At 42.4% G+C, this 21,522-nt stretch overlaps 3 protein-coding genes across 3 annotated transcripts; all 3 read left to right on the top strand.

Annotated features, from left to right (window-relative positions):
- Positions 1-264: 264 nt before the first annotated feature.
- On the top strand, positions 265-1,194 carry LOC139659110 (noggin-2-like). The gene is made up of 2 exons (XM_071537331.1): positions 265-658; positions 722-1,194. The coding sequence occupies exons 1-2, from the start codon at positions 265-267 to the stop codon at positions 1,192-1,194; spliced, it is 867 nt and encodes a 288-aa protein (XP_071393432.1).
- A 1,882-nt stretch (positions 1,195-3,076) lies between these two features.
- On the top strand, positions 3,077-10,392 carry get3 (guided entry of tail-anchored proteins factor 3, ATPase). The gene is made up of 7 exons (XM_071537339.1): positions 3,077-3,221; positions 3,887-4,034; positions 5,131-5,279; positions 6,459-6,609; positions 6,884-6,991; positions 7,719-7,916; positions 8,527-10,392. The coding sequence occupies exons 1-7, from the start codon at positions 3,079-3,081 to the stop codon at positions 8,653-8,655; spliced, it is 1,026 nt and encodes a 341-aa protein (XP_071393440.1). The 5' UTR covers positions 3,077-3,078; the 3' UTR covers positions 8,656-10,392.
- Positions 10,393-11,856: 1,464 nt separating this feature from the next.
- Positions 11,857-18,273, top strand: LOC139659119 (bestrophin-2a-like). The gene is made up of 9 exons (XM_071537342.1): positions 11,857-12,008; positions 12,101-12,195; positions 12,867-13,100; positions 14,432-14,586; positions 14,854-14,931; positions 15,835-15,987; positions 16,107-16,187; positions 16,699-16,853; positions 17,517-18,273. Exons 1-9 carry the CDS (start codon positions 11,857-11,859, stop codon positions 18,271-18,273), a joined length of 1,860 nt encoding a protein of 619 aa, XP_071393443.1.
- The last annotated feature ends 3,249 nt before the right edge of the window (positions 18,274-21,522 follow it).

Genomic DNA, 21,522 nt, shown 5'->3' with positions numbered 1-21,522 from the left:
GTGAGTTAGCCAAAATACCACAAGTGGGAGATCTGGGGAATGAGATTCTAGCCGTACTCAATAATATGGCTGCTGTTTGTGTGATAAGGCACAAATATTAGTGTGTTATTGTGCCAAAGCTCAAGGATGTCTGGCGCTGGGTACATGGAGTCCCTGAAACACTCCCTAAGAAGAAGACACAGGGGATTCCATGACTGAATGGGAGAAACTGGAAGGAGGAATAAGACGCAAGTTTTTATTCTTCTAACATCCAGACCTGAGAACATGTTCAGACCGGTTGACTGGCTAAAGAGCCGTGGAGTCTGTCTCTACTGGATTTCTCTGTTTGTCCTTCTGAATGGACCCGCAGCCTTGACTTCAAACACTCCGACCCAGAATCAGCTTCTGAATGTGACTGTTGTTCAGGACCAGAAGGACGCAGGCTTGGATTTGCCATTTCTGCAGCTGAGAGCCAGTTTAACTTCTTATTCACGGCCTATTCGCCCTTATTCCCTGCTGACGAATGCTGAAGACTACCGTTATATGCCCAAACCTAAACATCGGCGCCCTTCTCGGCTCCTGCGTGTTCTGGGATCCTCTTTTGACCCATTCTGGATGTCCGTAGAAGAGCCATCTGAAGTGTCTGGGTTCTGGACTTCAGAGGAAGGTCACAGTGACGGTCGACCTGCATCCCGTGGCGACACACTGCCTGCATCCTTGCCAAACTATACCAAAACCAGAGACAGTTTCAACATCAGTTCTTCTCCACAACTGATTGAGGGTGCAGCAAACTATCGACATAAGCTACAGAAGGAAGCTGCGGATTTGGACCTTGGTTCTCTGCCCTCAGATGTTGCTACTTCAGTCCGAGACTGGCTGGTGCGATCAGCCACGTGTGGATTAAGCTACCAATGGGTGGATCTGGGTCCAGCTTTTTGGCCAAGTTGGCTGCGTCAGACTGATTGTGAAAAATCAGACAGGTTGCAAAGTTGCTCATTTCCCAGTGGGATGGAGTGCGTGCGGGCTCAGACAACGCACATAAAGATTCTGGCTTGGCACTGCTTGGAAAGTGAAGAGAGAGGCGATGGGTCTAGAAGGAAGGCTGATAGGCCTGATGGCAGCACTGAGATGGGAACAGGGGAAGCAATGAGAAAGTGTATATGGAGGCAAGTGCCTTATCCTGTGGTCACAGCATGTAAATGTTCTTGTAAATGAATGTTTTCTTCACCAGTGGCTAGGGATTTTTGGTACTCACTTGCAACAGGGTTTCTATATGCATACCTATTTTATACTTTCATTGAGTTGATGTTACTGATGTAAAAAAAAAAAAGGTGAAATGTCTCCAAATTATGTTTGATGATTTTTCAAATCTAATGTATTTTATTATAGCTTTTAATTACCCAGTAAGTAACTGCATGAACTTTATTCTTATTTGCTATGAGTATGTTATAATAACTATCTTAATAAAAATCTTGATGGTTGGCTTATAAAATCTTTATCCAAGAAAGTTGATGGCACAGAAATAGAATCAATAGAATGGCCACTTCCTAATGGATCAATCTCTTGATGACAGCCATAGCATTCTGATGTTGTAGTCATGGAAATGAGCATTGTGGACAGTGCATGGGCATGAGGCACAGACAGCTGGAACGTTCAGCATGGCTGCCATCAGAATGTTAAGCTTGACTTGACGCCATGACCACAGTAACACATATGTTCTCTTCATGCACCACACCAATGCTGATATCCATGACAACATTATCAAACATTCTGTGGCAGCCATTTTGAGGTGTGCCAGTCAAATGACCATTCAAGAGAGCTGATTTGATAACATGGTCATTCTAATCAATTCAGTTCTGTGGTCGATTGAGCGCACTTGTTCTTTTCCTGTGATGTCCTGCTTCACACATTCCCACCTGTCCGGTACAACCACAGCCTTCTGGGCACTGAGCAGCTCCACTGAAGCAGATGGGGGTCAAGTGCCTTGAGTAGGGCACGTGACATGAGTAGAGGGATACTCATTCACTTTCCCCACCCACTTTCCCCGAGCCGGTCTGGGGATTCGAACCAGCGACCTTTCGGTCACAGACCTGCTTCGCTAACCTGTAGACTTGTTTGTTGTCTGGGATCAGTTATGTTAAGCCTGTATCATTGGTACAGTCCTCCTCCTCCGATTACCTATGGGTTATGCTGCATTCAGGTCATATGGGAAAAACCTTCAGAGTCACTTGACCATTGAAAACAACGACTTGGAAGTGTTTGAAGCTTGGAAGTATATTATCCGATATTATATTCTAATTTGAAGCCATCAAGACGCCACCACTGAAGTGTTCTGTACACTTTGGTTGCTCATGATCATTTTTTTTAAAATAATTAACAAAGTGACTTATAGGACATTATGTTTTACGACAAAGCAAACATTACACTGTCAACCTTAATTTAAAAAAAAGAACTGTCTTGTGTACTGTCATTTTAAGAGTTGTGATGACAAAATCGCTTATGTGACGAAGATCATTTTGTTCTTGTTATTTGAAACATACCACTCCCTACTCCCCACAGGAAACCACAAGTTCCCTATACGACCTGAACGATGACGTGAATTATTTTCAAGTTTAAAGCTCCCATTCTACTCCCACTTCCCATACATGCAGCGTTATGGTGCTTTGACAGCGCTGTCGAAACCATGTCAAGCATGTTACAAGCGATGTACCCTACTGTTACTAATATATGTCATTGTTTGACATTCTATATAAATAATAATAGCCATTTCTTTTTTCACTACTTTCAGCTGTCACGCATGTTTTTTTTGTTTTTTTTAAATAAATGAAAACATCACTAAGAAGCCAGGTGCACATTTTCATTCTAACGCTGCAGCACAGACCAACGTTGTGCTGCTTAATTTCTCAAATTGTAAACGACACCCACCGTAAAACTACTTTTGTCACAGGGTGCATTGTGTTACTATTTACAGCCAAAACCATTTGAATGCGCAGATAAGTCGTATTTACTACTATGGCGCTCAGAAATACGAGCTTACGAGAAGCAGTTGAAGGCAACAGCAGTACTTGGTACATTCCACCTGGGCTGTACACAGACAAGATGGCAGCTTCATTGGAAGACGAATTTGAAGATGCGCCTGATGTTGAACCATTAGAACCAACATTAAAAAACATCATCGAGCAAAAATCTTTGAAATGGATATTTGTGGGTGGGAAGGGTGGTGTTGGTAAAACGACATGTAGGTAAGTAGAAGGGAAATCCTCATTTGCCACATGGTATTCTCATGTTACGTCGCTTTGCTAGCTTAGCCATCAACAACGTTGACGTGGATTTTAACGTTATAAAAGAGTCATTACTTTCGCACGACACGAAATTACCAAACGTTAGCCTAGTAGCTTAAGATACATTAGCATTAAATCAATTAAGCTAACCGTTACTTTGATTAATTACGTCAAGTTGAATTCTTCCAAACATTGCCGCTAACGTTAGCCAGCTGACACATCGATTTATGACATTGTCGGCTGGATCGATCACCATTGTGCAGGGTGACACCGACAGATTGCTTGTTAACATTTATTTCCCGATATAGGCAACAGGAGAACTTTCTATCTAGTGCCCATTCAATAGTTACAGCTAGCTTGTAACGAAAGGACATCTGCTCGTACTATGAATAACGTTACACCAGACAGCAGTTAGCTTATAGCTTAATGTAGCTAACAAATTATGCCTCAAAATTAAAATATCGCCGAAGCCCCAGACTGATGCCGACAAGCTGTAGTGAGTCAATGGCAGCAACATAAAGGTGAATAGTTAGATAAGACACGTTGTTGACATCATAGTTTAATCTGTCAAGTGCCTCCGTCTACATGCAACTTGCAGTACAAGCCTGTCTTCTCCTTATTTGTAGCTGTAGTTTGGCTGTCCAGCTGGCTGCTGTCAGGGAGAGCGTCCTCATCATCTCCACGGATCCTGCCCACAACATCTCTGATGCTTTTGACCAGAAGTTCTCCAAGGTGCCTACTAAGGTCAAAGGCTATGACAACCTCTTTGCCATGGTAAGTCACCCTGCAGGCGGAAGAGTTATTTGTATTATGAAGCGAGTACACAAAAGACAGGGGAAAAGTAGAAATATACAATAGGCTATATGTTTATTTGTTGCACCTCATTAATTTAAAACTGGTTATTTCTCCCAGAACCATAGGTATTGTTTGACATTTACCTCTTGAGATGTCACAGTATGCTGAGAAAGACAAGCCCGAGTGGTTTCGCTGACAATAAGCAAAATGGACGTGGGAAATGAGGGATGCCTTGAAAGACGAAAAGTTAATTCTTCAACTTTATGTAACATTCAGAAATTGCATTTAAGATGGGGATTACAGAATTTAGATTTTCTCTCACCGTAGTTATTAGCTGGGTTTCTATCCAAGTGTTTATTTTTGCAAACTATGATGCATCAAATCAGTTTTTTTTTGTTGTTGTTGATAAAGAAGTTATCCAATAAATTGCAATGGAAACAAATGTATCAAATCAATAATGTATGTAATGATGTAGACTTGATGCAACTGGTATAGTTCCATTGTACAACAGAGCAAAAGTGGCTTTTGGACATCCTTGTCTGTAAACATGTCTGTAAAACACCTGTCCATCAGTGCATTTCGTTCTATCCATCTTCAGATGAAAGCATGAAATATATTTAAAAACAGCCTGAGACTAAAGAACAATAACAACTTGCCCCATATTAATCAATCCTTGAAACAATCTTTCTGTTTTTCTTTATTTAGTTTATTTAACCAAGCTGATGGAAACCTGTCTAATTCACATGTTATTTTTTGCAGCATTTCAAAAGTTAGCATAAATTTAGCTTGACAGGTGAATGGAAACATACCTACCTTTGCTAACAAAGAGGTCTATTTATGCTGTGTTTGCAAATTGAAACGCATCTCATGTGCCCACTGACTCTTCAGTCTCATGATAGTCAGTTCCACATTTATCTCCCTCAGAAGCACAAGTCATCATTGTATAATTGACCAAATGGCCTGAGGTCCTCAAAAAATAACCTTGGAAATTTCCCAAGCCGCCATTTTGTAACACTCTGGTTATTTGTGTGTGTGTGTGTGTTTGTGTGTGGTCTGTGTGTGTGTGTGAGTGCAGGAGATTGACCCCAGCCTGGGTGTGGCAGAGCTACCTGATGAGTTCTTTGAGGAGGACAACATGCTGAGCATGGGCAAGAAGATGATGCAGGAGGCCATGAGCGCCTTCCCCGGCATCGACGAGGCCATGAGCTATGCTGAGGTCATGAGGTCAGATGATGATCATTGAAAGGCCAACCCCCATGTTTTCCACTTGTAGAGCCATCAGAATCACATTTACCTTTCACAGCATTATGAATGAGATGGTCAAGAAGAGCTGGCCAGTGCTATTCTAAGTCAGCGCTCTGATCTAAGATCTTTAATGGATACCTGCAGTTTACTGTCATAACTCACAGTGCCTGGGTGTTGGTTAATAAAAGAGGCAAGAACAAACTGCATCACATGATGTTTTACCTTGTTAAAGACCGCTTCTGCTTGTAGAGCTGTCTAGTCATGTGGTACAGTGGTTCAGCAAGTGATTTCCCCATGTTAACCACCCGTCCAACTTCATTCTGATGTTGTTTAGAGCCGATCTGTATCAAGTAGGCTTATCATCTTCTACGGGGTTACGCAAGGCTCCATTACGTAATTGCTATCATCAGTTATGGTGAATGTTTCAATCTTTGTGTTGAAAAATAAGGTTCCATGACACCTTCTACCATACCCATAAGCCTCGCCAACTTCCGACCAAGCACACGATCAGAACAGCTCTTACCCTCTTATGTCATACTCTCCTCATCGCCGATTTGACATGGTAGCTAGCTCTGTAACACCCCATAGTATCCTAACACCATGCACAGCATGTTTGAAAGAAATTTTATCGTACCATGTAAGTCAGATTCACCGTTCTTCCAAGCATTCACTCTGGGGGAATCTGTAAAATGCTGTACAATTGGTTGCAATCTGGCACAAAACGGTTTATCACAAAAACCCGGCAGTTGATCAAAAATGGCGCTGTGGCATAATGTACCATGGAAATTGTTGTCCTTTACTGAGCTAAGGCTGTTACATACACAGTCTTGTACCTATGTTTTTTTTCTAGTTTTTCTCAAATTTCAAGATGTAAATCCAATTTAGTTATCCATTACTCTTACAGTATATCAGAACTTTTTAGATCGATTGAATGAGTGGAACCATATGGTGTGTGAGCGGAGCCAGCTATTTTGAAATATACAAATGAATGGTCAAAACTCCTCCAGAACCTTGATGACATCTGGATTACCATGTGACTAGCCAGCTCTATAGCAGGAGTAAATGGAACCAAAGGGTTATTCAGATCTTTTAACCCCCAACCCCATCCCTCCTCCCAGTAGCCCTCCTACTTTAATATGCTTTTTCTCTTTTCATCAGGTTAGTGAAAGGAATGAACTTCTCAGTAGTAGTGTTCGACACTGCCCCTACTGGCCACACACTGCGGCTGCTCAACTTTCCCACCATCGTGGAGCGGGGTCTGGGCCGCCTCATGCAGATCAAGAACCAGATTAGTCCTTTCATCTCCCAGGTGAGAAGGGACAAGTCAGCTCCATTCATTAATTAACTTGGATCTTTTGTGTATGATCAAGTCAGTTCAACTGTGTTTATAGAGCGCATTTTTAGAAAAACACTTCAGCAAAGTAACAGGAAAATAGCCTAGTATGGAATACAGTTCATGTTGTGTGTTCATGTTGGTTTATCTGCTGATGCTGAAAGATATTGAGATTCAGTTGGTCTATGTTAGTCATGATTGAAGCCCTCATACTTAACCTCTCTCTCTGTTTCTCTCCCTCTCTCTCTAGATGTGCAACATGCTCGGTCTGGGCGACATGAATGCAGACCAGCTGGCCTCTAAGCTAGAAGAGACGCTGCCAGTCATCCGCTCAGTCAGTGAGCAGTTCAAAGACCCCGTAAGTCACACCAATATGTACCAAATCTACTTGTACAACATGAGCACATTACTGTCACTACAATTCATAGTATTCTGTTACATCACCACACGGCCATCTTGGTAGGAAAATAACAGATGGTTGTATTAAATTAACAGGTGATTACAATCAAATGAGCTCTAAATTGCAGCACAAGCATATGTCATCACTGAGCTATAAACTGCTAGTTAGTCAACTGTTACTGCAAAACAAAAACATCTTTTCTCCTATAACAGCCTGTCTCTTTAAGTAGCCTGGAAGGTTTACATATTTTAGCAAGTAAACATGTCTCTAATAATTTATCCATCTAAACGATTGTTGCTGATTATAAAGCAGCATTGGAACATGCGTTACACAAACATAATTCCACTGCATTTTGTCTTCTGATGACAAATTCATTATAGGTTCTGAAGGTTGGGTAAAAACTGACTTTATGTGGATATTTACTAGATAACAATATTTAACCAGTGGTTTGTGTGATGTCACGGCTCAATAATGTATACTACATATTATTGAGCCGAGACATCTCGATTTGATCTGCGGTAAAAAAAAAAAGAGCCTGTCTCAAATAATGGCCTGTCTCCAATATCAGATCAATCATCATTTTGGCATTTGGAGAAAATCAACACCTAGGCTAGTATTGAAAGTTTTCTGGTAGAATATCATCTATGCATACTAACTCCTCCTTCAATGATTGATCATCCATCAGGAGCAGACCACCTTCATCTGTGTGTGCATCGCTGAGTTCCTGTCCCTGTATGAGACGGAGCGGCTGATCCAGGAGCTGGCCAAGTGCCGCATTGACACACACAACATTATCGTCAACCAACTTGTTTTCCCTGACAATGAGAGGCCGTGTAAGATGTGCGAAGCCCGCCATAAAATCCAGTCCAAGTATTTAGACCAGGTATGGAGTAGTCTCTGTCTGTGTGTGTGTATGTGTGTTATGTCTGTATGTACAAGAGCTTAATCAATTAAAAGCAAAATATTGCAGATTGAAGAAAAAAGGTTGTTGATACACTATGCAGTTTTTGGGCAATGTAGATGGGCAACACTTGGAGCAGCAGGCAACAACACTTGGAGCAGCAGGCAACAAAATTATACTCTGGGTCAAAAATCTGATCTCAAACATTTTCTGGCAATAAGATGTTCCTGAAGCTCCTTGGAGTTGAGGTGCTGCCTATAAAAATGTCAGTAAAGAGAACAAAAAGTTAGGCGCAATCCTCAATTTTTATTTATTGCATTAAAAACATGACATATCGAGATAAAGTATGCCATCAGGGCAGAAACTTGTTTTTAATGCAATAAATAGTGTTGCGCCTAACTTTTTTGTTCTCTACTAGGATAAGTAAATAACACATCATTAGGTTCAGGGGTTAATTTCCCACTTGGGTCACGAATACTAAAAATGTATGCGCTAATAGTATAATTTCTATGGTACCGGATCCTTCTAGTTTCAGATAAAGGTGTTCATCAAATGTCAGTGTCCCCAGTAATGGTCTGTATCTTCTTTTCAGATGGAGGACCTTTATGAAGATTTCCACATAGTCAAGTTACCGCTGCTGCCCCATGAAGTACGAGGCGCAGACAAGGTCAACACCTTCTCTCAACAACTTCTGGAACCCTACAAACCCCCAAACAAGTGATTTCCCTCTCTGCAGGACGCCCCGCTGCCCCCTCCTCCTCCTCCTCTCCTCTACAAACCACAGTCCTACAGTCTGAGCTCGCCTCCTCTGAGCCCCCTCTACCAGCCTCACCCTCGTGCAGTAAACAGCCTCAAGATCATCCTTTTAGTCCTCGCCACTGTCATCCCAAGCAGAGCGTCCTCACTGCTACAGCAAGACACACATCCAAACATTCAAGGGGCACGGAAAAAACACTCATACACACACACACACATAACCTACTACACTGTTTGAGAGACAAGACGCTACAGGATTGTGCTCTCTATCTTCTGCCATGTTTCTCTCGCTTGTCTTTCTCGTACCATTTCCTCCGTATCCCCCCTGGCAATTGTACTATTCCTACTAAAAGCATTTAACTTCTTCCCCTCCAAGAAACTCTCCATATCTTCCCCCTCCTCCCTCCTATGCAGTGTCCAGCCTCTAATGTGCAAAGTGATGGCAAGTGTTTCCGGTGATGGTGCTGTGTATTCCAGGATAAAACCGCTTTCTGATGGTTGATGCTTATATCCTTTGTTTATGCCATGTGGTTTTATTTTGGTGGCTCTGTCTGTTCTCTGATTTGTCCTCTACTCTTTCACAGTAAAGACAAGCATGAACAGATATGGGCAGTGATTAAGTGTTTTTTGAAGATAGCGGGGGAAAGGGGCCCATGCTCATGAAATTCATCACACAGAGAAATAGGTTATTTTCATCAAAATTTCTGCAGATTCAGGATGTGACAGCAGGGCAATGAAAAGAGACAATTACCTTTAAAATGGAATATGGCCTGTGGTCTTAAGTAATTTTTGTCTTTGACCAAGACCATCCTCACCCTTGCAATAAAGAAAACAGGAGCAATCTGAAGTGTCTCTTTTTATATATTAGTCTGCCATTCGTCAGATCATCAGACCAACACCTCTTGGTACGGCTGTTGCAGGATTTGAGTAGCCTAGTCATCCGGTTAAACAACATTTTTAAACACTGTCCATTACATTCAGTTCTGTACATAATCCTCTTTATTTATCAATATACAGCTAGGTGGCAGGTATAACATTGTTTGGACTGGACAGCCACTGTGGTTGTTCTAGGTGGTATGTGGTGGGAGACGGTATATTTTTTGTTTGTGAATGAGATTCAAAGTTTGGAAAACGTGTGATGAAGCTCTTCTCTTCATGCAGTTTGAGTGGTTGGAGCTGAAACAGAGTTAACCCCGACCCTGCTGTGCTCTCCAGCGCTGTAGTTCCCATGCAGAACTTGTAAAGCTCATGAAACTATTCTCTCTTCTTTCTCTGTCTGCCATTTTGTGTCCATCCTGTGTTTTGCTGAGGACTATATAGGAACACTATAGAAAGACAATAGCCTTATTTAGTGCATTGTAAACGATTAAAAAAATAACTGAATGTTGCTTGATCTAATGTTGAACAAAATATTGAAAAGGATGTTGAGTTGGTGGAAGCAAATGTAAAGGCATCCATGCCCTACTCATTCAATATTCAGTTCTGATTCGCTTGCCTTTATGGTTTTGTGCACAAACATATTTCCTAAGCACAATTGTTTCTTATTCCCATCCAAAAAGATAGATGACAAGCTAATGCAAACCTTAAGGTGGTGGAAAAGCCTAATCTTCCCCTTTGTTATTGAATGCTTTTGAGTTAATATGAATCTGTTTTCTATAGATTTTAAATTATGTTGCGAGTGATTAAATTAAATTAAAACACAGACATGCCTCATTTACGAGCCTTTCGGCGTCCTTCTTTTTTTTAATCTGCCTACTGCTTATTTAACCAGTCTGTTAATTGGAGTAAACTGCAATAAATTCTCCCCAACAAGCGCACTAACAGTCACACTGACCTGCCCTGCGGTCCAGGCGAGGGGACCGACCCACAGATTGGCTCTGACAAGGCCTGACACAGCAGTTAACCTTGGACACTACAGTTCAGGACCAGCAAACAAGCCTCCTGTTGAGGTAATGTAAGACTAATTAACAAAAAATGAAACGTGCTGACATTGTAGTGCAATAAAATGTATAGGGATACATTGCTGTAATACAAATACATTGCTGTGATACAAATATCACAGCAAAATTATAAAATATAGGCCTATAGGAATATTGTAGCGATAGCCCTATACCATATGAGATAAAAAAATAAAAAATAAAGTACAATATAGTCACTTTAAAATCAGTATTGAACGCCACAGACGCACTATGAGTTACTATAGGAATATTCTAGCAACATTATGAGTTTTCGGTTTACGCAGCGGCGTGCGTCATGAAAGACAGGCTAGTCCAATTTAACCGGGAAATAGGCTTATATTTTCATACAGTTTTACATGAAAGTTCGCCATGGCCTACTTGATCCTGTTTCATAATTTCCTACTGTACTTGATCGTCCTTTCCGCTCCCTGTACCCTGGCGGCGGCCTGTCGCTTGTGGTCCATCAGCGATGTGAAGCGCGCTGTGCCGAGCCGCGCTCTCCCGGTCGGGGGCCGCGCTAACGAGCTCCTCCTTCTCGTTTTGGGGATTTACCCCGGGGCGCACTGACCACTGGACGCACCGATGAGGCTCCGAGGATTATTGCCATGTAGCCTACCGAGTCTCAGTTAACCGAGCTGACGCCAGTGGATATCAGAGTATGCGCTCTTTAGCAAACATCAGTGCCAGGCATAGAGAAGGGCATAGGGGGGACTGTGCTGTTAAGTGGCATAATGACTTTACTTGTCCAGTGGTTCCAATTACGCACAGATTTTAGTGACTAAATTGCACCAGCAAGCACTCTGAAGAGCCATATATCAAGAAAAAAACACACACCCATCAAAAGGTAAGGAGAATGCTTTCTTTCAAGACTGAATAGATCAGCAGTGTATAAACGTCCATAATGTTTCATTAAGCTTTATGCCATAATGCACAAATCCTCATCTTATCTGCCTTGCAAATTAAATTTATTCGGACAAAGTTGAAGGAGAAAGTTGCTTGGTTTTGTCATGTAAATGATCTTGTCCATAAATATACCATATGTTTGAATCATCTATCCAACTCCTTCATTACTATCCAACATCATCATCATCTATCCAACTCCTTCATTACTTCCTTAAGTTGTTGGCCCTTCTGGCGGTGTAATTATGGAACTGATGATTTATTTCACACAGCTCTCTTGTTTTGAAGACCGAACTTCCCTGTCACCAATGACTGTCACCTACACGGCCAGAGTCGCTAATGCCCGCTTCTGTGGCTTCTCCAAGCTGCTTTTGGCCTGGAAAGGAAGCATCTACAAGGTCTTATATAAGGAGTTCCTGGCTTTCTTTGCCATGTACACTGCCATCAGCATCACTTACAGGTAACATACTATTTTGCCCTCGACAAATTTATCAATGATTTGATTAGCACAAATTCTAGTAAAAACTGTATCATTGTGTTTTTCCCTTTTAGATTTGTCCTCTATGATGACCAGAAGAGGTATTTTGAAAAGCTGGCAATTTATTGCAACCACTATGCCAGTCTCATCCCTATGTCCTTTGTACTGGGTAAGCATTAATTGTGTCATTGTGAATTTTGGAACAGCAAAAGAGTAGGATGGGGCAGGGTTTAAGCCCGGACCATCAGAGAGCTACAGTATGTATTAGATGGTGTTTACAAATAATTCTTACCGTTTTAACCTGCTTGCAGCACCAGATGGGTGGGATTTGCCAAGAGGTACAATAGAATGAGAGCCAGGAATTTTAGGCGGTTCCCAAATGTTTTCGTGTCAAAGCCCCAATTTTAGACCGCAGACCCCTACTTGATAAGGTTTTGTCCCAGGGACCCTGCATCCAAGAAGATCTTTGTTGTGTGGTATAATTTAGTCCAGAATACCATTATTGTCTCTACTGTAGGTGGGGAGGAAACAATAGAGAGAGTGAAACAGCAGATTCAGAAGTATTTTTCAGATGATCAGAATAGTTAGTGAAGTTAAACTATTTTTAATTTTGCTGGAGACCCCTTGGGACATGGTCAAGGGCCCCTGGTGGCCCCTGGGCCCCACAATACTACAGTATTTGAAAGAAAATTGAACACAGGCCACTTTTCGACTCTGAATTGCCCTGATGCAGTAAAGCACCACCCGTCTGATCTGATATGTCTCTCCAGAGTGAGAGTCAGTGCCGCTCCACCATCCACTCGGCTCGGTCTTGTCCCTCACCTCTGCTGCTCTGAACAGGTTTCTACGTGACCCTGGTGGTGAACCGCTGGTGGAGCCAGTACACCTGCATCCCGCTGCCCGACAGGCTGATGTGCACGCTGTCGGGGGGGCTCCAGGGAAGCGACGAGCGCGGCCGGCTGCTGAGACGCACCTTGATGCGCTACGCCAGTCTGTCGGCCATCCTCATCCTCCGCTCAGTCAGCACAGCCGTCTTCAAGCGCTTCCCCACCATGGACCATGTGGTGGAGGCCGGTGAGTGGTGCAGAGATGGGGATATGGGTGGTGGTGATGTTGACACTCTGACATTACAACACTTTATTTTGCTGTGAGTAGGTATGGTCTTATAAGGAAGATACACCTGAATAAGCTGTAAATTATGGGGGTCGATAGAACATGAAGGAAATTATGTTAAATGCATTAAATAAATAGTTTAGTTTCTCACCAACATGTTTTGGCTGTGCGCCTTCACAATGATGGTTCAAAAGGAACTTAAATTCCTCTGTGAGGAATGACTACATCAAAACTATTACATCTGAATTTCCTAACAATACAATATGGAAATCAATAGCATACAATCCAAATTCCCAAAATGTATATAAAAATGGATCACTGCTGTTGGGATGGTGGGGAAAAATATTCATAAAGACCATTGTTTTGTTTGTTTTTTGCTTTTGTTTTATAAATCAACCATTAGTTTAGCCAATATATTTCTCACTCATTCTAATTTAGATTTGAGTTTTACGTCAAGAGTGTGTCTTGTCTCCTCTCCTGAACGTTCTCTCTACTGTGCAGGAGACATCGTGAGGACAGGCACATCCTGAAACTCACTGATGATAAAGTTATCATAAGCCTGTTAAAACATCGTGAGACAGAGCATGAGGAGTTTACACACTGGTGTAACAATCTATTTCTGCACCAAAGAATCATTTGTGAACGACAGAGTATGTAATTAGAGTATTTGGGAAGTAGCATCCACTGTAAAATACATTTTGATTTCAATATTGACATTGTGATAATAAGAGGGGCGAGGTCAACAAAGATTGTATATTTTAAGAAGTCATTTTTTTTTTTATCTTCTCTTCTCTTCTTTTCTCTTCTCATTGAATCAATTCTCACCTTCTCTGTAGTGGCCTGAGTGTGAAATAAACAAAACGCAGTAGACCACTGTCACTGATGTCTGTGTAGGACAGGTTTTATACAAAGCCCAGAGCATCAGAAACTGTCCTAGTCACTCCTTGTGGTTAAAATTTGAACCACTCCCTACAGGTCATAGGTTCAGGCTCAGTTCATATTTCAAATCAATTTTAAATCACACAGATTGAATATTGATCTCATTCATCCCTTGCATCATAAACCAGATGATCTCTAGACCCCATGCCCCTATTTTCCTAGTCATTCAATCTTTAGCTCTTTTTAAACTGTTGATTTGAATGTGTCTTGTATGTATCTGTAGACTTGTTTATTGTGAGTATGTATTTCTGGTGTATGCCTTGCTGCAAGATACATTTCTCATTAGGGACAGTAAAGTCTTGGACTTGAACTTGATGATTCACCATTTCCTCTTAATCTGCTAAAAACTGCAGGATTCATGACGCGAGAGGAACGTAAGAAGTACGAGGGACTCCAGTCTCCCTATAACAAGTACTGGATCCCCTGTGTTTGGTTCACCAACCTGGCTGCTGTGGCCCGCTGTGAGGGCAGGATCAAAGACGACAACACTCTGAAACTGCTGCTGGAGGTACAGCGTTACACACACACACACACACACACACACACACACACACACACACACACACACACACACACACACACACACACACACAGGTCCACTGATACTAAGTGGAACTACATTATTTCTAGGTCAGTGCACTCATTGAAACTGGTTATGGCAAAGATTCAGACAAATAAATCACACAGACACCAAGACAAAGACAGACACACACACACAGATAGGATTAATGCTTTATAATGAGCTGAGAAAGTCTCTCTGTTTGTCTGTCAACAGGAGCTGAATGTGTTCAGAGGGAAGTGCAGCATGCTGTTTCATTACGACATGATCAGCGTGCCCCTGGTGTACACACAGGTAAATGCTGTGGGATTGGCTGTGATCCTTGGGGTGTTGCACACCGACAATAGAGATGTGTTGTCTATACTAGCTAAAGGGTATTTCTGACATGCTTATACACGACTAAAATCAATCCATACATTGGCTCAACCCACTAACATAACACTCATCTATTCCCCTCTAATTGATCGATCTATTCACCTATCCTTCGCCTCCACTGCTCCTCCTTAAAGTTACTTTTAAGAGGAATTAGTCACTTTACTATGTTGCTTACATTAAAAAGTAACTAGTTATATTAAATAGTTACTCTTTATTAAGAGTAATTTGTTTGAATACTTTTGTGTTACTCACTTTAAAGAGTAACTTAACACCAAATCTGTGTAAAGTCTGACATCTAATAATAAAAAGCATGCTACTGAAATTGTCATCTGCTGTTGGCTGATCATTGGTGCCAGGTGATGTCACCATCTGTTGTACTCTACAGAAGGTGATCACTTGGCACCAAAGATCAGCTTTTTACTTTTAGATGTCATGCTTTATACAGATTTGGTTTTGTTGTTTAGTTATTCTTTAAAAACATGCTGTAGCGATATGCCTTGTGTTTTTGATCATTGTTATAAAATGCAATGCGATACTATTGCTCTGTTTTTAAAACAGTGAGCCAATCTCATTTTTATCAAGCAGACTTTGATCGCAGCATGTTGTCTGTATGAGATGCCATGGGATTTTCACTGTTTTCTACTTTTTCTAAATTTGCACAACAAAAAAATTAAACAATATGAAAGAAAAAATAAAAGTAACAACATTCTAATTTCAATAAGTAACTAATAACAGATTACAAGAATTGAAAGATGAACATGCTAAGTTACTAGTTGCCACAAAAAACTAATCAGAGTACTCTGCTCCTCTTCCCTCCATCAGGTAGTGACCCTGGCAGTCTACAGTTTTTTCCTGGTTTGTCTAATCGGTCGTCAGTTCCTGGACCCCAGCCAAGGCTATCCGGGTCACGACCTTGACCTCTATGTGCCCATCTTCACCCTGCTGCAGTTCTTCTTTTACGCTGGCTGGCTCAAGGTCAGATGGAGCGTCGTTTGTTATTTGTTCTTTTTTTTTATCCCTGAGCACAATGTGAAGATAAACATTATCAGTGATTCTTATTATTTAGCTTGTTATTTTACTGATCTGTCCTGAAGGTTGCAGAGCAGCTAATCAACCCCTTCGGAGAAGATGATGACGACTTTGAGACCAACTGGCTGATAGACAGGAACTTCCAGGTTCTTAACGTTAATGCCCTTTCTTTGTCTTACTTTGTCACCCTCGATTTCTCAGGACAGAGAATATTGTTCTATTATAATAAACCTCCTGAGTATCTTTCTTTGTATCTGTAACCAAGAGGATTTGAGCCCCAATGCACATGTAGAAATCGCTGCTCTGGCTGACTCAGTCCAATTTGAGCTCCCACATGGGAATCCTGTGGTCTTATTAGCGAAGTACAATCCTAAATGGCTATCTTATGTTATTTCTGAGGTAAAAAAAAAAAAAAAGTAAAAACTAAATTTGCTACTGCAGAAACAAATCCTAAGCCCAACTTGGCTTCCCATCTTATCTTTACCGTCCTGTCTTTATTTTAGGACGTCCTAGCAGTAATGAGACTTGTTGCTCTATGTGTAATGTCTGTAGTAATGGAACTTGCCATGCTTTTTCACAATTTCTGTGAAATTAACTTAAAATCCCTACTGTAGGTACTGTACCTGTATGTGTATCTGTCTGCATTTCACTCCGCAGGTGTCCATGATGGCGGTGGATGAGATGTACGGCGATCTGCCCATGATAGAAAGAGACCGCTACTGGAACGACTCCAACCCCCGACCGCCCTACACCGCCGCCACGCTCTTCGTCCTGCGCAAGCCCTCCTTCCAGGGATCCACCTTCGACATGGCGTGAGTCTCTGCATTTTACCTTCTCACTCTATATACTTGTTTGTTGTTCATCCTAGCAGTTGAACCTAGCAGTGCTGGTAGCCAGGTTATAGAGGCAGGCTTGTGACCGGAAGCATGTCAGGGTGGCAAAAGAGAAAGCGTTCTCCCCTCCCTCAATAAACTAGTAAGTAATATTAGTTAATATCAGAATATCAATTAACACAAACTGTCTCTTTTTTTTTTGTTTGGGTATTGACCAGTTGGGAAGGAAAGTCTAAGCTCCTGCAACCAAGCCAAAGCATGGGTTCTTTAAACAAAACCAGGAGCTTTCAATTTGTCTTTGTCCTTTTTTTCAATTTCTACTTCATGGTCTCTTTACCATGTGCATGAAACACCTGTGTGTTTAGTCTCCCTACTCCATCACTCCACTCTGTGGAGTGGAGGATAAAAAATCTGTTTATCTTTTAATTTTCACCTACACCTACATTTTAAATCTGCTGCAATTCTTTAATAATATAAACATTAGAATTAGTAAGTGGTATCACAATGTAAGTTACATGCCAGTATGTGTATAGTGTTTTTTCAAGAAAATAAAAATAAATGACTGCTATTCTGTAAATAGTTCATAGTTCATAGTTTACCCACATGTTAATTCACCACTGCATCCCTGCTGCCACCCAACAGGATTCCTAAAGAGGAGATGCACTTCCAGCCTCTGGAGGACATCGCTGAGAACCTGGAGGAGTCGGGCAGCCGTCACCCCAACATGGCTCTCTTCAACCGCCTCCTCAACGCAGCCCCGTCCCCCACGGGCCTCATGGGAGGGGCTCTCCGCCGCACCTCGGCCCAGCTCCAGAGGCTACGCCACTCCCCCAGCACCGACCCGTCCACCAGCGACGACGACGACGACGAAGGCGGTAAAATAGGCAAAGCGGGGTCTCTGCCCTCGGGGCTCGGCCAGGACACCCAGAGCACCGTGTGCAGTTTCAGGGGGGAGATGAGCGCCAGAACGCCTCTGCTGGAGATTCAGTTCGGGGCGGAGCAGGAGAGGCGAGGAGGGCACCCTGCCGTAAACCAGGGGAAGGAGACGAGGGGAGGTGGGGGAGTGGAGGAGAGGGGTGATGTAGAAGGACAGAAGAGGGAGGAAGGAGGGGAGATCCAAGCACCCGTGTCACTGCTCCCTCCACCCCTCCACCCTTCCAGAGGGACCTCCACTCGACCAGCCTCCCTCAACCCCTCCACCCTGCTGCTCCGCCCCACTGCCCGCTCCACCCTCGAGCTTTTCAGCTCCCAGCCAATTATGGACCAGAACAGAGCTGTGCCCGCCCTTCCCAAGCCTCCCATTGGTGGAGCCAAGATGTCCTTCCTCACTGTGCCATCCTACAGCGTCCCTCAGCGTTTGCGCAGTGTGAGCATGGGGTCAGAGCTCACCGGGTCTTAAATGGAAAATTATGTTGTGATGTTACCATGAACTTCCAACCTTAAACTATTTGAATCTGTACTGCTTGAATCAATGCAATTAAACCCCAGAATGAGAGGACAGGTGACATTTTCAGTAGTGGAATTAGTAGTAGATATGGACCTTGATAAAAGCTAGGTTCCACTCTAACATTGCATCTACTGTACCTTTGGGGTAGTACAGTTGCCACTTTGGGTAGTGGACTGTACTGTTGCTAAAGGAAAAACATTATTCAGGATCTTCAATTATCTACATATATTTTTTAATATATTGCCTGTCACTACTTAAATCTATACTGCCATGTTAGGTAATAACTGTAGTTTGGACCAAAAAAAAAATGCCATTGAAAAGAAGATTAGATGGGTGACTGTTTCCTTTGTTCACCTTATTCACCCTGATTACTAAAATATCCTGTAAATAGAGTGATTTCAAATTTATTATCATGTGTGTTTTCAGACACTTCAATGAAAAAAACTAATGAATAAAATAATGATACAAGTTCAGAGTGTAGAAATAAGTGGCACTGAGGTTGTTTTTTAACAGTTTTACTTTGATCACATAAAATAAAAACTCATTGTTTTGCAATAACTCAAATGGACATTGAATCTTACCTGCAAAAAATAAATTTTGAAATACAACGCAATGACGAATGGAGCAGACAATCTAGTGATTATTTATAGGCTATATGTACACTTTTTTAGTATGATACAGATAAAAAACAGTCTTCCGTGATTTACTTTTTTAAAGTTAGGTCCAAATACACTGAAATCAATAAGGGACAACTACAACATTGTCATTCCAGTACCAACTTTGACCAGCAGAGAGCGTTAACAGCAAACCAAAAACATACAGTCAGTACCTCAATGCAAGAACATGAAGACATGCAGGCAGGGTGTCTTCACCTCCTTCCTCCACAGTCTTGATTTCCATCCTGCCCATGAGTGGGCCGAGCTCCTCTGTGTCTCCCCGGAGACGAAGGCTCCTACCTGGGCTGCAGCCTGGGGGAGAAGCCCCTCCTGGCCTGGGTGGACTGCCTCTGCTTGGCCAGGAAAGACTGGGCCTGTCCTGGAGCTGTGGAGCCGTCACACAGACTGTGCTGCTGCAGAGCTGCAGACTGCAAGACACCAGAACAACTCTGTCAGACTCATTCTGGTCGGATGGGGTGGAAAGGAAACACTGCTACCAGTGTTCCTACTGCCACCAATACCACTAATAATACTAATGCTAATACTTCTAGTACTACTACTACTATTGTGACTAAAACTGCTACTAACAACAATAATTCTGATTTGCGATATGTGGCTCTCACTCCATTGTGCTAGGTGTTACAGTAGTTCACCTTGATAGAAAATAATCCACTTTCCACTAGTTCTGGCAGGTGGTGCCTCTGGTGATATGGCTTGAAAGTTTAAAGGCAAACAATTGCAAGGTTTTTCTCCCTTCAGGTACCCACCATGCTGTGCCAGGCTGTAAGGATCAATTTCTCCTCCTGTTCCTGTCTGGACCTTGTGTTATCCTGAGAGTCCTGTAGCAAAGACATTTTAAAGGTTACAACAGCAAATCCCAACAACTGACTGAAATTAGACAATCACATAGTTTGCTTGGTTAGTTAAGCACAGTGGGATGATATTCCCGTGATTGACCAGAAAAATGGATCAGCGAGGTGCTTCAGAGAGACACAAAGTAATGGAGCCGGGATAAACACAAACTCACCTCTTGGACAGTTGTCATCATGGTATCAAAGTGGGCGGGGTCCTTGTGGCTCGTCATTAATCGAGACAGATCACAGCACAGACAAAGCCAACCAGAGTATAGCCAAAAATATGTTTGTGTGACTGTCTACCCAACTTTTATACACACCAAACAACCAGCAGCCCCCTGACTTGCCCTCTCTCTCTGCAGCCCAGTGCTGCTCCCGGCTCTTTCCCACCGGAGGCCCAGGTTTTGTTGTGTGGCAGACCGAACAATGGAGCGATAGGCTTAAGTGCTCTGGCTCTTCCCCACGGTCAAAGATGCCATCCTGCTGACTGGGGCACATTCACTGTTGGACAGTCAGTCACCGGGTTGGGGATTAGTAGGTAAGCACCAGAAAACACACTGCAATATGCTTCACAATAAATATGGCTTTACGCTGAAATGTAGTAACGTCAAGACGATAATAGCACATGTAAAACATGATAAGCCTGATAAGTTGGGTGTCTCAAAAGCATATTTGCACAAAGATCATGTTTGTCCCGCTGGCTTTCGGCCAGCGCTGAGATTGAGCAACAGGCAGCTTTTGTGGAGTTTACAAAAGTGAATAAAAGACTTTACCACATAATGCAAGCAGTACTGTTAATTCTTCAAAGTCAGCAGTGTGTTGGCATTTTTGAGCAGGGCACATGCTCTGATATGCCTCCCTAAAGATCCATGACTGTGTGTGCGTGTGTGTGTGTGTGTCTAACTGACTCTTAGTCATAGCCAGTTTCAATGCGTATACTGACCCAGAAATACTGTAGTTCCCCTGATAATCAGTTGGCCAGCATCAAAGGATAGCACTATCACCATATCTAACACGATTAACCAACAGAAAAGATGCCTGGTGACCTGTGGCTACTTGTGTTTTCTATTTCCTGTCTCCCAGAATCAGTTTTGACAAAGGTCAATCAGTTCCAATCCTTGTGCTGGTTTTGGGGGAAATGTGGTTTTAGTTTTTGTCATTAAGTGTGAAAACACAAGCGTGGGGGAGGATTTCAAAGAATTCTGTGTGTGCGTATTTCTCTGGAACCAGGAGCGCTGAGGTCAGCAAGCAGGCTTCTTGAAACAATAAAATTTAAGACTGAAATCAATTCTGCACGCATCCGTTTTGACCACATCTTATGCGTGATTGTGCATGTGTGTGTTCTGTGTGTGTGTGTGTGTGTGTGTGTGTGTGACAGAGCGAGAGCCCAGCATGCATGCACATTCACTTGTCAAACTGTGTGTATCAGCCTCTGTGTACTTTTTTGTTTGTGGGGCTTTGCGGAAAAAAAGTTCTCCTGAAACCGAGTGAAAAACAAAAATGTGGGAAGAAAAGAAACTTTCACAGACAGGTTTCGTGGAAGCTGTCTCATCTGAAACCTGCGAGTGTTTACTCTCTTAGGAAAGAGAGGCAGAGCACAAGGCCACAGAGACACAAAGCGACACTGATTCCTGTTAGCTAGCAGGGCCTGAACATCTGTTGTGAAAGCTTCCTCCTACTGATGCAGTTTC

Source organism: Centroberyx affinis, unplaced genomic scaffold (genome assembly GCF_046629955.1).
Source record: "Centroberyx affinis isolate AG114_WGS23_722 - 3 ecotype Tasmania unplaced genomic scaffold, CSIRO-AGI_Caff_v1 ptg003019l_1, whole genome shotgun sequence".
Taxonomy (NCBI): domain Eukaryota; kingdom Metazoa; phylum Chordata; class Actinopteri; order Beryciformes; family Berycidae; genus Centroberyx; species Centroberyx affinis.
The sequence above is the reverse complement of the archived record's forward strand: the minus strand, read 5'-3'. Positions and strand labels throughout refer to the sequence as shown.

What these genes read in the sequence shown, in the direction of transcription:
- LOC139659110 (XM_071537331.1), top strand. Translation starts at nt 265, where the DNA reads ATGTTCAGACCGGTTGACTGGCTAAAGAGCCGTGGAGTCTGTCTCTAC. An exon ending in AGAGGAAGGTCACAGTGACG is followed by an intron (nt 659 to 721) that starts GTCGACCTGCAT and finishes CCAAAACCAGAG; the next exon opens with ACAGTTTCAACATCAGTTCT.
- get3 (XM_071537339.1), top strand. Translation starts at nt 3,079, where the DNA reads ATGGCAGCTTCATTGGAAGACGAATTTGAAGATGCGCCTGATGTTGAA. An exon ending in ATGACAACCTCTTTGCCATG is followed by an intron (nt 4,035 to 5,130) that starts GTAAGTCACCCT and finishes GTGTGAGTGCAG; the next exon opens with GAGATTGACCCCAGCCTGGG. An exon ending in AGTCCAAGTATTTAGACCAG is followed by an intron (nt 7,917 to 8,526) that starts GTATGGAGTAGT and finishes TCTTCTTTTCAG; the next exon opens with ATGGAGGACCTTTATGAAGA.
- LOC139659119 (XM_071537342.1), top strand. Translation starts at nt 11,857, where the DNA reads ATGACTGTCACCTACACGGCCAGAGTCGCTAATGCCCGCTTCTGTGGC. An exon ending in GCCATCAGCATCACTTACAG is followed by an intron (nt 12,009 to 12,100) that starts GTAACATACTAT and finishes TTTCCCTTTTAG; the next exon opens with ATTTGTCCTCTATGATGACC. An exon ending in TGATAGACAGGAACTTCCAG is followed by an intron (nt 16,188 to 16,698) that starts GTTCTTAACGTT and finishes TTCACTCCGCAG; the next exon opens with GTGTCCATGATGGCGGTGGA.